This window comes from Tubulanus polymorphus, chromosome 1, assembly GCF_964204645.1.
Source record: "Tubulanus polymorphus chromosome 1, tnTubPoly1.2, whole genome shotgun sequence".
Lineage (NCBI taxonomy): Eukaryota > Metazoa > Nemertea > Palaeonemertea > Tubulaniformes > Tubulanidae > Tubulanus > Tubulanus polymorphus.
The window spans coordinates 835,136-848,874 of NC_134025.1; the positions used below are offsets into that span (position 1 = coordinate 835,136).

The window sequence follows — 13,739 nt, forward strand, 5'->3', positions numbered from 1 at the left end:
ACTTCCGTTTTATAACGCTACAACCATTACAATATTTAATGGGTTTTTCAAAGTATCAGTGAATACATAAGTTTCATATTAGATTGTCAATAGTTTCCCAGCTCAAAAATGGTGTGAAAAACTATCCTAATACATCAGTTACAGGATAAAAGAGGTAAAAAAAGATAGTATCGGATAAGTCGTACTGACAATTATTTCAATATAAGACGGAATTTTCTTGGGTAATGGTAAGAGTAAATGCTTCGGTTATAAACTATTATCAGTCGTGAAGAGAGAAAACCACGAAATGAATCTATAACAACAGCTCTCGTTTTTCCGTAACGTTTCGGAAGGACTACCTCCACCTCCACCTCCACCTCCACCTCCACCTCCACCTCCACCTCCACCTCCACCTCCACCTCCATCTCCATCTCCAACCATCTTTAAGAGTTTATTTGAAAACGAATGATTGAAGTTAATCAGGGATTTTCTACAGATTCATCGTACACGGATATCGTGTATTTCTTTCATACGTATCATAAAAAATACATCGAATCATCTTTATGTATTTTTTGGTATCATCCGATATGATCTAGACAGATATTTCGGATTTCCTCAATCAAAACAAATATTACTGATTAAACAAATCAATAGAATAATCGGAAAACGTGTTTATCACGATTTTCAACCCCCTAAGATATAACATGATACCAATATTAGCAACAGGTAATGTATAGATAGAAGTAAAGTAACACACCTCTTCCGTAATCACGTGTTTGTCTTGTTCTTGTTTGAGTAGTCTCTCGTGTTCTAAACGGATTTCTAGTTGGAAGGGTCCATCTTCTTGTTGGCCATCGCCACGGTTGTCTGGTTATTCCTCGCTGCGATGATTTGGTAGTAGTTTTCACCGGTGGTTTTTCAGTTGTTATTTTCGGTTGTTCAGGTGTCGGTCTAATGTGTTCCTCGACACTTCGTTCAACGACCCACACGTTGTCGTAATCTGTTAATTGAACCGCCTGGATCGTGCAAGGTTTATTGCGAATGAACAAAAAACACTTTTCACGAAATCTGTATCCGATACAATCAGGTCGATTCTGTAGACACACTACTCCGCAGTTCAAATCATGTATAGCACAATCGTAACAAGCTTTCAAATTGTCACTTTTTCGTAAAGATGAACGAACAAATTTCAGTTCATGCTGAAAAGTTTCTCCAGGGACTAATAAGGCGTATATCAGAAATAGAAGACGCATAATTGATGTCTCTTTGCAAAATATCTTATAAACCAATTTACTCATTAATGAAGCGTAGTAATACTATTCCTACTGTCATAGTTATCCACCTGTGATTATTCAACAGAATATATTCAGGTGTGAATCGAATTTATGAACCAATTATTTTCATCTTGCGATAAATTATTGAAAAACCTAACGAGTTTGTTTTATCCCTTGGTTCTTCCACTTCAAAACTCTAAAACGACATAGTGTTGTAGTCCTTGCAGTATGACCCTCTGTTGTACATCAGTAGCCGAATCCCAGTATCTGAGTTTGACTGAAGCTCAGCTATAACTCTCCCACTCTCTCCTACTGCGCGCCGTAAACACTTCACGTTTTTCCAATTTTGTTGTGCGTCATCTTGATTTTCAGTTGTATTTTTCGTGTTGAGAGCAGATTCATAACACTCATATAAAATACACTCCCGTGAACTCAAATTAGTTGATAAGAGACTAACTAGGAGTGATCAGGGTCTAGAAAAGAGACTAGGAGTGATCATGATCAAGATCAGTGACTAGGAGTGATCAGGACCATTTAAATGTTGAAGGGTGCTTAAAACCCTGATTCAACATGTGAAGATAAAGAGGTAATGTAACCGGTAGTCAGGCGTCGGGCTGGGTCAACTTATATTATACTCAGCAAACATGTGAAACAAGGTATCAATTTTCGAAATTCATGGTTAACGAAGGAATCCATAATCTCCATCTACTGGGCATCCCACGAACTAATCCCTGGTTACACTTGCTGCCATCTAGTAGATTTCCGTGAAACTATTGTAGATCTCATTGAATCATTAAATTCTCATATCTGAATTTTGCAGGGTGCCATCTATTGGAATTTTCCAATAATCACAATGAATTGCCTAAGATGAATTAGTCATTGAAGATCCGACAAAATGAGCGAAACATGAAGAGTCTTCCTTTGAGAAAGAGAAATTTATTTCAAAGTAGATTCCACAACATCAATGAATAATTATCTAATCTAATCTAAGCGCGCATAACCTGACACGGTTGTTGGGGCACCGAAGATGTCCCATGCCATTAGCAAAAATCCATGATATAGTAGAACTCGCTTTATTCGGATTTTTCCGATCCGGATTTTCATTAAATCCAGATGAAATATTTAGTCCATTCAACCTGACAACATACGTAAACTATTATTCATATTTCGGATTTCTCTTAATTCGGATAAATCTGGGGGCGGTCCCAATAGTCATTACAGTGAGTTCTACTGTATTATAACAACCAGTGGTTGTCGTAGGCTCAGAATCCACAACAGAACATAATTACTTTAAATCAAACGTTTGATATTAAAATCTACTCAGAACCAGTAAATTTCACTCACATAATTGAATTAGTAATGCACATTCTACAACACTTATTGTTAATTCATTCCGCAAATGAGCAACTTCTTCGAGTTTGGATTTGGCGGTGAAAAAATCGTTCATGTTTCCACCGATTCGGGATTTTACTTCTGCGCAGCAATTCCGCTGCAAATATGTCAAGTATTTTGCAGTATATTCATAACCAAGTGCTTTGATACCACCGCCAAATTTAGAATTCCAATAAAAGGTTGCAATCAACATGTTGACTTCCGTTTTGCCTGAGAGGTTTTTTAATGGTTTTTTGAAGTATCGATAAAAAAAGGAGTTTCAAATTAGACTTTTGATATTTTCCCAGCTCAAAAATGGTTTGAAAAATGACCAATTTAAGGACGCCCTCCTGAAAGTGAGAGCAGTAACAAGGATCAAAATGGAAAATAACTCATTAGCCCCACATTATGGACGGTCATTTCTTACCTTAGAAATAAATAAATCGTAATCTATTGCCATCTTTTACTTGATGATGATGATGATAATACTATTATTTATAATAATATGTTTAATATAAATATTTCATGGCGAATATTTCTGGCAGAATATTCCCAAGGATGGGAGCAAGAAAACAACAGACCTAACTCACCAAATATTGAACCATTATCCCTGATTATGTCGAAACATCCTCGGCAATTTGCAAATAAAATACATCAAATTTTTGAAAAACGCAAGCAGATTGTACATTTATTGTAAATACTACATTCTAACATGCTTCTTTCTATTTTGTAGAATGTGACGGACGGTAAGATGTTTAGTGACTTGATTTTGTAACGAAATTTCTATTGAAAAGTAAAGATACGTGTCACGGTTATGATGAATTCATCTATCTTGAATTTCATGGTTGCACAAAACCTAGTTATTCTCCCCGGCCACGGTGCGGCTTATCGTCCATTTCTAATCTTACAGATTAATGCACGTACAGCTCTAAATGAGTGAATCGATGAAATGATAAAATAATTCAAATATTCATCAGTTTGAAGCTACTTTTTTGTAGTTCCAGTCGATGCTGAGATTTAACTTCTTTTAGATGGCGGTCGATTCGTATTTGATCTAACCGGTGATCCAGTGGGTTTTTGAAACTGTCCAGTTGGTTATGAATTTCTAGATTGTTCTTCCTGAAATATTCCAGTTGGTTTTTGCGACGGTTTATCTGTTATTTTCTTCTGTTCATTTTTTCGTCTCATTCTTTTCTCGAAGTTTTTGAAGACCCACACGTTGTCATAATCTGTTAATTGAACCGCCTGGATCGTGCAAGGTTTATTGCGAATGAACAAAATACAGTTTTCACGAAATCTGTATCCGATACAATCAGGTCGATTCTGTAGACACACGACTCCGCAGTTCAAATCGTGTAAAGCACAATCGTAACAAGCTTTAAAATTTTCACTTTTTCGTAAAAATGAACGAACAAACTTCATTTCACGCCGATAAGTTTCTCCAGGGACTAATAAGGCGAATATCAGAAATAGAAGACGCATAATTGATGTCTCTTTGTTTAATACCTTAAACCAGTTTACTCATTAATAACACGTAGTTATTGCTATTCTCAGTGTCATAGTTTTAATCCGAGATACAACATATTTCATACATATGAATATATAGTTATGAAGCGCAGAAATTTTCGCAATTTATCACGAACTAAATGTTACTATTTTCACCCTGCGGCAAATATGACGATTTTCTTTCTGCGATAAAAGATCGAAATACCTGATGAATCCTAGCATTTGTTTTATCCGGTTCCTACAACTTCAAAACTCTAAAACGACATAGTGTTGTAGTCCTTGCAGTATGACCCTCTGTTGTACATCAGTAGCCGAATCCCAGTATCCGAGTTTGACTAAAGCTCAGCTATAACTCTCCCACTCTCTCCTACTGCACGCGGTAAACACTTCACGTTTTTCCAATTTTGTTGTGCGTCATCTTGATTTTCAGTTGTATTTTTCGTGTTGAAAGTAGATTCATTATACCCATATAAAATACACTCTCAATAACTCAAATCAGAGTTGATAAGAGACTAATGTCTATTTCAACCTGACTTGAGAGCATTCCGGGTAGCCTAGCTCAGTCAGTTTTGGTAGTACATACCAGATAAAGGTCTTAATAGGACCATAAAGGACAAGCAGTCGACCTAAATCATCATTTTGTAATCCATTTGAAACTGTGTTGAAGGATATCCAAAAAGTCTTCACTGAAAGGGGTTAAATGAAGAGAAGTGACTTCACGATTTGAAAGTTTAACAATATGTTTCCATGCCTGCATGCCAACCGAAATGCTCTCAAGTCAGGTTGAAATAGACATTAGGAGTGTTCAGGATCTAGAGAAGAGACTACTGACCAAGATCTAGTTAGATTTAATCGTCGATTTACGTATAAACTCACTTTTAGTGTGTCAAATGTGGTGTGGAGAAGGATCCAGTTTTACAGTTTTTGGTTTAAGATATCTTATTTGTCAGTTAATTGTCAAGTTAAGATTAGTTCATTTCAAATGTTTTAACTCTAGACTCACGAATATTTAAAACCTCTTCTTCAACGTGTGAAGATTCTCTCCTTTATATTTTAAACCCGTCTCATAAATTGACGAAGTCAAGGTTGTTCATTTATTACGAGAATTTTAGTGCTCGATTTTGTTGAACTGTATCAGACACAAACTGAAAGTTCACTCATAAAATATAACTATTCTATAGGAATTAATGGGGAAATTTCACACACATTGAACTAGACCAAATAGGCCTACAACATTAAATTTACTGTACTGTAATCAATGTGTGCTATAACTCACTGATATATAACGGGTTTTATCGAGAATTATATCGATACCGTGAACATTGCATTACTTGACCTGATATCAGAAACCCCCAGTACCCATTGTGTAGAAAACATTAAACGTGGGGTTTATTTGATTGAAGTAAAATGTTAGTCATACGAAATAAATGACCTCACAATTATTTCAAATCCCTGCACGCTAAGAATAAAAGGAGTCCGAATGTTTCATTCAGCTACACTGTAGTTTACGACGTAACGACTGTATATCCTAATAGTTTATTCCATGTTTGTATATCCTAACAGTCATCTCCTGCAATACTCAAAATATTTAAGATACAGTTTCCTGAAGATGACTATAAGGATATAACCAAACTGTCTAATAAACTTATAGCTCAAGGAAACATTTCGAACTTTTATCATTTTTAGTCTGCAATTTTTACTCAGAGTGTTTTCTCAACCAATACAAACATTTTCTATTGTAATCTGTATGTAACAATATCAGTCATGGATGAAATGATAAAGTTATAGTAAATGAAGACTTATATATTTAGTGAAAGTTCAATAAACTGTAAAAATACAGAAAACTATTTTTATATCGAATGACGCAAAGAGACGTGAACAATATTAAAGGTTGTTTTGTAGATGTAAACATTGCAAAAGAAAAACTGAACAAAATACGTGAGAACTTTCAATCTGTGGTTATGTTTTAATGTGGGAATTTCACATTCAAATGAAAATTAATATTCACGAGATCACAAGCAATGCATAGAGTGAGGGTTTAGAAACTACGTCGCGGTTATAAACCTGATTTTCAGTAGAAATCGTCGTCGAATAAATTGCAGTAATTTTTCCTCGAATATTGAAAATGTGATTTTTCCTCTGAGCAGTTTTTTCGAAGATTTATGTCCGCTTCGTGACAGAGAACTTGGCTGCGTCATTGTTTGAAACGACATATAAATTCAGTCTTTATAAAGATTGTTTATTGAAATTTATTGCCTTTTCGTTTGTTTTCGTTTTTCTTGAAAGTTGAAACTTCTATCAAAACACTTTTAGACTCACCAATAGACTCGACTCGGACGGTTACGGTTCAGTTTGAAGGGATAGAACATTTTTGATCGACCAGTAATTTATAGAAACTTAACATTATCTAGAATGTGAATAAAACGTTTATCTTCGGATTAATATATAACCATAGGATTTTTACCGGCAGTAAGAATGGCGCAATTTATACCGACCAGGAGAATAGATCTTGTCATTATAATTTTACTCGGTGTCACAAGTAACGTATTCTGCGCAGGTAAGTGAAAGGTTTCTATGGAGGATCCAATCCGTTCACATTTCTGAACTAACTCTCAATACAGAATTAACCGAAGAACGTGGAACTGGGTTCTAATGTTTACAATCGCTGTACCTATTATTGAACATCAATATCTTACCAAAATCAATTCTGCTGAGTAAATAATAGTTTATTGATCGTTCTATTTTATTACAGATTTTATGTTCAATTCTCTGTCATTCTCGATGCCGTCTGGAATGACTATTGGTCGTACATACACTCTGTACGGTCGCGCTGGTCTACGTAGTAACGTGTATATACCTACAAGTACGTATTCATCTTATTTCATTATTTGGAATAATGATGTGAATGTTGAATTAGTTCATTTGTATCAGTCACAAACATTCATTTGTGGGTTCAATGTTTGAAATGTGACTAACTTCGCCAACAACTAGAATATAGATATCCCAAGATAAGACGAATGGAAAATAAATTGCGAATAGTTTTTTTGTCTTCAGGAATCAATCCAAAACAAAGAAACAAAGATGCAAAGATCGATATGCATATTCTTTAGATCTCATACTTCTTCACTAACATTAGAATTCCTGAAGATGCCCTTTAGGATATTGTCAAAACGTTGAATAAACCATTATCTAGAGGTCGAAACATTTCAGACTTATATTCTTATCGTAAGATTGAATATGATCTTTTACAACACTGACTCAAAGTGTTTCATCAATGGTTACCTATTGAATTGAGTTCAGACAGTTGCACAGTGATTTCATTTGATTTTAGCCGGAGGTAACTTTCCATCCAAAGTCTACTGCATGGAGTACGATGTGACGAACGGAGCTCCACCGAGTCCGCTTCCAACTCCAGCTATTCCAGTAACATTCAGACCGAGTGGTGGAGAGAACTGGGGAATACTCGGAGGACGAACTTCAACACGATCTATACAAATTACATTTACAGTACCGTCACCTAAACCTCTATGTGACGCCTGTATATATCTGTGTATAAACAGTGATGCTCCGCACGCTAATGAACAAGCGAATGAGAAAGACAATAACTGGGCTTGTCAAACGACTTCTTTATCATGTGATACGGGTAGGTTTACTAATGATATATATTTCATTGATAATCAATGATTATCACACAACTGCTGATATTTCAAAGTTTATTTATCTGACAGCTTCGAGATCTATCTGAATTCCATCTTCACAGAAACAGTAATGGAGGCTATTTTGTGAAATCATTTCCGTTTCTCTGAATGTTGGATTTAGATAAAACTGTCAGATTTATAAACTTCAAAAATATTATCAATGTAGAGACCATATCAGTTTATCCATCACAGTTTGATAGTATTTCTTCGATCAAAACAGTTTCTACAGTTAATTTCTAACTTTTACTCATTTACAGACGTGAGTTTAACATCGATGTCGTCAGTACCGACACTTTACGAATGGAAATCTGTGCAAACTCCTTACTACGTCGACGTGAAATCTGATAAATCATTTACTGCTACAACTTCAACTGATAATTTTGTATTAACTACATTTTTCTCTGATAAAACAACAGCGAGTTGCGAATATACAACAAAAATGGTACCGTATAGTTGTACACCTCTAGCCGGAGCCCCGAATATCACTACAACTATGACTTCAAATTTAAAACAAGGTTTAACCGGAGGTAAAACAGTGACATTATCTGGCACGGTAAATTTCCCTGCACTTCCGGCAGCGATATGCGGTGTTGCGACGCTCCATGTCTGTACAGTCATCTCAAACTCTACTGATTCTACTTGGGGAGAAATAATCTCAAATATGAACAATAATATTCAGTGTCGTCCTGTAAATGATAGATTCTGTACTCCAGGTAAGTGAGAATAGAGATATTCATTACAATTAGACAGGTTTACAGATTACAAACTCTCTACCGGCCGCTTCTATCGGGTTTACCGATAAAATACAAATCCGGATTAGGCAGAAAACGAATGCACCAGAAGAGAATTCCGGAATCGGTAGCGACCAATCGAAACCTGTCTAAATCAAGTCTGTCTGTTATAACTGAATCATTCTGTTTTCACTTTCAGATCCGATGATTGATAATCCCGTTGCCAGCGCCCCCTGTCTGATAAAAGGGAAAGCAGTTTCGTTGGATTTCACATTCGATATAACAAATAATAAACGAACTGATATCACGACTGATACATTTACTAATATTCCAGCATCGACTGGAGGCACGAATTTCGCTATAGTCGCCATGTTAACATCAGCGGCGACGATCCCTCCAACATCGGCGACTACTCTTTACGCGTACAATCTTACAACTACACAATCTATGGCTCAGAAATTAGATACCACAAACAAGATTACACCAGTCAATGCTAAAGCGAGTAATGTTGTAATAACTGATAAATGTAAAGATGTAAAATATGTTTGTTTTTTGTTAAAACCTGGAACTAAACCGACATACGCGGTCGACTTTGACCTCAACAATAACCACACTTGTACGACAGACGCCACTCTGTTTAATGACAGGAAAATCTGTGATCCTGGTAAGAAATGCTTCATTCTTATATTTAGTAGCCATGCACAGAATTTAAATCATTAATTTTTGTGTGTATTTTGTAGATCTATCACTGACTATTTCGAAAATACAACCGAAACTACAAGGAGTTGATGTTCCAATAAGTGATGGTTACCCGGTCGATTTAGATATTGATTTCTCATTCAAAAACGTGGCCACAAATCCAGACATCGCTTCAGGAAACAATGTTATTGCGCCGTGTGGAGCTTATAATAATCATAAATTCACCGCGTTAATCATTAACAAAGATTTAACTAAATCTGCGAGCGCGATCACGTGTTCATCGGTTATTACAAACAGCGCTCTGAACGCTACTGTTTTAACTACTATAGACTCGACTACTATTCTTCGAGCTCCGATACTCGCAGCTAGCGACGGTCCCGCTATACCGACTAATAAAGAACTAACTAATGTCAGACTAACTCCTGAAGATTGTCTATTACCTAAGTATGTATGTATATGCGTTGAACCGGACCCGGCTGCTGGTTGGACTGACTTCAATATGACGAATAATTTCGATTGTAAAGTGATAAAACAGGACTGTGGTCCGTGTAAGTATTTTACCCTAAGCCTGGCGCCAACTCCCTGAGAAAATATATTTGAGGGAGGAATGTTTTTAATTTACAGCTATTGGAAATCTACCGAATACAACTTGTATCTATGAGAATGTTACTGGTGATAATTGGTTATTTACTATAGAAGCTTCAGATCCTGATGACGATTTATTAACCTGGCATTATTACGCGTCTCCAATGGATGATAGTTTCTATATGGATCCAGCAAACAGTGAGTCCCGATATTTCTACACTAAATACTGCGGGTGTCTCGGATAATGAATTCTATTTGTTTAACAGGTGGAATCATCAAGTATAGAGCCAAACATAAAATAAATTACGAGAAAATAAAGGAATACAAACTTCACGTAATGGTTACGGATAGTAAAAACAAAGGCGTTACTGGAACTTTGAATATCTGTATCAAAGATTCAAATGATTTACCGAAATTCCACAATTTACCGGCGACTGTAACTGTTCCTGAAAATCAACTTCATCAAGCTTCAATATTTCAGGTATACATCATAATTAACTCTTTTTCTCATTCTATCTAAATTATGAAGTGTTTTATTACAAGTTATAATTGACGTGTGTTTTTTTGTCTAATGTTTACAGTTAAATGTAACGGATGAAGACAATGATCCTATTGCGTTTAATATCACATCGTCTCAACCTAAAGATGGTGTAAACAAATTCACTGTGGATCGCAGTAAGTGCGCGGAACATAGAAATATCTGACAGAAACACTCTCTGAGAGTCCGTGTTTTAGTGATCTCACAATAAGAATGAAAAAATATTCCTTTGTTTCCCCGAGAGCTAATTATAGTCTATTCGACATTTCGACTATCTGAAGATGATAGAATCATATTATCTGATATGATTATATTTTCAGATTTAGGTGTGGTTTATGTGAAGGATAATGCAGGAATAGATTATGAATATTTATGGGATAATTACATCCCGGCTCCGTCTTATAAACTGAATATAACAGCTTGTGATAATACAGGATGTACAGCAGCATTTCTGAATGTTTCAATACTAGATGTTAATGAACCTCCATTTTATTCACCAAATAAATCTAATCACTTCAAAATCAAAGAACCAGCCACTGTAAGTTTTAGATCAAAAACTCTTTCGCTGAACGATTCATATCAAAACATCTGTATTTTAAATTGGGTGAATTTATTGCAGTATGCTGCGCCATGTCCGGCCCGAAGAGGAAGAATATTTGCAATCCAGACGGCAGGAGATGTTGATTCATTTATCCCATCTTCACCTCCTAGAGATCCATTATCATATAGTTTATACGATAAGAAATATGTGAATGATTTTTATAAACAGCACATAGTTGGAGGAATGACTATTTGTGAAGGCGACTCGGTGATAGACTATGAAAGCACTACATTACCGCGTATATTCTATATAGGTAAAATTATATGTTACTATAGTTAAACAACTAAAGGGTCGTGTAAAAAGGAATAAGGGTTAGGGTTAGGGTTAGTTAAATCAATATTAATTAAAAAGGAATAAAACTAAGATGGAACTAAAAGAACTCATCCACCAGAAAGTCATTATTAGGCAAAAGCAGATCGTGACATATTGTATGGTGCTAATCTGCAACCCTTAATCTAACAGGGCCTCACAGCATACCAGCCGTGCGCACTATAACCCGCAGGTATTGAGATGTTTAATATTGAATATTTCAGATATAGTTGTCACTGATTCTGGATTCCAACATGAAGGTGACAAGAAGGGTATTGTACCTTTATCAGCCGTTTATCAACTGAAAGTTTACGTGCAAAATATGTGTGAAACGCCATATTTTACTGCCCTACCACAAGTATCAATACCTGAAAATACACCAGTCGGTACAACAGTAGCTGAGGTAGCTGGTACAGATGCAGATCTGTGGTTATACGGTGAATTCTGGTTCACTGTTGATCCTACAAATAATGCTTCCAAATATTTCGAAACTCGAAGAATATCCCGAACACGCGCCGCTCTACTGGTGAAATCTCCCATAGATTCTGAGGTCTACACAACATTCATCAACGTTCCAGTTAGAATTATTGACTATTGTAACAAAATAAGGACTGGCACGGTGAAAGTGACCGTTTTAAATGTCAATGATAATGCTCCGGTTTTTAACCAAACACTTTATAACTGGGAGGTATCGACAACAGCAGCGATCGGAACATTCCTGGGACACGTCTCCGCTACTGATGCTGATAACGGTAATCTATTCAATCGTCTTTCTCTCTTCTATCAAAGGTTAGAATTGAAATATAATGTTTTTCTATTAATTTCTCTATATTTCTAGCTGTAACTTCGATCACGTATAATAAACTGTATCACGCTGAGATGTTTTCCATGAACTCCAGTTCAGGAATGGTTGATACTTTACTCACTCCGATGTTACCTTACCATAAATACGTATTGTATACAGTCGCTTCTGATAACGACCCGAAAAATCCGCTCAAATCGCTGTAAGTTTTCATCTATAAAACCAGATATAAAACTAGAATTATTGATCTCTCGAATATTTATCTAATTAATTTCAGAGTATCTACGATAAGAATTGACACATACGTGGAATGCGAGGTTCTCACTAGCTGGTATTCGAAACAAAATCTTCTACATTTCAATTATGCCAGAATTCAGTCGTTTCTAATGAGTTTACAACCACTTTGTAACCCGTGTTTACCACGACTACACAATATATCTGAGATTAACGGGTGCGGCGATCTGTTTTATCGCATTATTCGATATTTTCTGGTCTAATCGCCGATAAATGAATGATATCTGATTTTCAGGAAAGCGGTTCTGATTATATATTTCCTGAAAGATGGATCTACGGAAGTTCTGGGAAATATCGGAAGACCGAAAGAGTTTCTTACTAATGATACCGTATTAAACTCATTATTACCGACGGATTTGACGCCGTATGAGATCAGTAGTGTCACTAATACGTGTCCTGTTCCTGTAGTTGTGACGTCATGTAATTGGATTCTGTGTACAATCGAAGGGAATTTGTTACTGGGATTTTTACTATCGGTAGCATTGACCGTGTGGTTAGGGTTGATATTAGCTATTGGTTTATACTTCTTCCCTACACATGAACGACACGGGTAAATCTTACAAGTTCCATACTTGAATTCAACATAAACCGCAACACATCAATTTAATGTTTGAAAAAGCATCGAAATGAAGTTGCATCTATTTACTTTTCTTTCAGACAACGTTTGGACACTCCGTTTGTGAAAGGAGGTGATTTTGTTCGGAAAGTAGAGACTGTTCGGTTCCATCATCCCGAGGCTGCTCAAGGTATAAAATATCGTGTTTCATCATAATTTTGTGTTGTTCATAAAGATTAAATTGAAACTTTATATTTTCTATTTTCAGGAGATTTAGTGACTCTTGATTTTCGATATTCTGATAACCCGACAGTGGCGCGACGATTCCTACCGGAAGTCAATGGATGATGATCGTATCGTCATCTATATCGTACTAATCGTATCTTGTACTAATTATCGTGAACATGTGTATCCGTCTGCTTTCTGTGTATCCGTCTGCTTTCTGTGTATCTGTCTGTATTAGTGAAACAATAAAGCATTTTCTATTTCAGTTTCCAGTTGTAACAAAAAAAAGAAAATCATTTCGTTACAAAATATTCCATACCTTGTTCTATTGATCATGAATTAATTCATTTATTCCTGTCAATTTTGCATTGACTGATGTTTTCTGTTTGGGGGTGAATGTTAGGTCACTGAGAATGAAGCGCGACATGAGGCCCAAATCCTACTGAAAATATTGTAGGTCTCTAAACGGAATCTTTTATTTGTTAAACAGTAAACGGAAAAATTAACACAAGAATCAAACATTGACATTAACAGTGAAATCTTACGAAGAACCATTTGATCTATTCCAGAT

The 13,739-nt window shown here is 35.9% G+C and overlaps 1 protein-coding gene across 2 annotated transcripts; it reads left to right on the top strand.

The window, feature by feature from the left end:
- Nucleotides 1–6,463: 6,463 nt before the first annotated feature.
- Nucleotides 6,464–13,402, top strand: LOC141915007 (uncharacterized). Of its 2 annotated transcripts, none has more exons than XM_074806366.1 (17): nucleotides 6,464–6,687; nucleotides 6,883–6,993; nucleotides 7,462–7,773; nucleotides 8,086–8,541; nucleotides 8,759–9,223; nucleotides 9,300–9,806; nucleotides 9,883–10,041; nucleotides 10,110–10,324; nucleotides 10,425–10,518; nucleotides 10,702–10,919; nucleotides 11,001–11,235; nucleotides 11,516–12,043; nucleotides 12,130–12,295; nucleotides 12,371–12,544; nucleotides 12,623–12,937; nucleotides 13,045–13,133; nucleotides 13,212–13,402. In XM_074806366.1, exons 1-17 carry the CDS (start codon nucleotides 6,606–6,608, stop codon nucleotides 13,289–13,291), a joined length of 4,206 nt encoding a protein of 1,401 aa, XP_074662467.1. In that variant the 5' UTR covers nucleotides 6,464–6,605; the 3' UTR covers nucleotides 13,292–13,402. The 2 variants fall into 2 exon arrangements, with proteins under 2 accessions (XP_074662467.1, XP_074662468.1); XM_074806367.1 differs by having other exon boundaries at nucleotides 11,151–11,235.
- The last annotated feature ends 337 nt before the right edge of the window (nucleotides 13,403–13,739 follow it).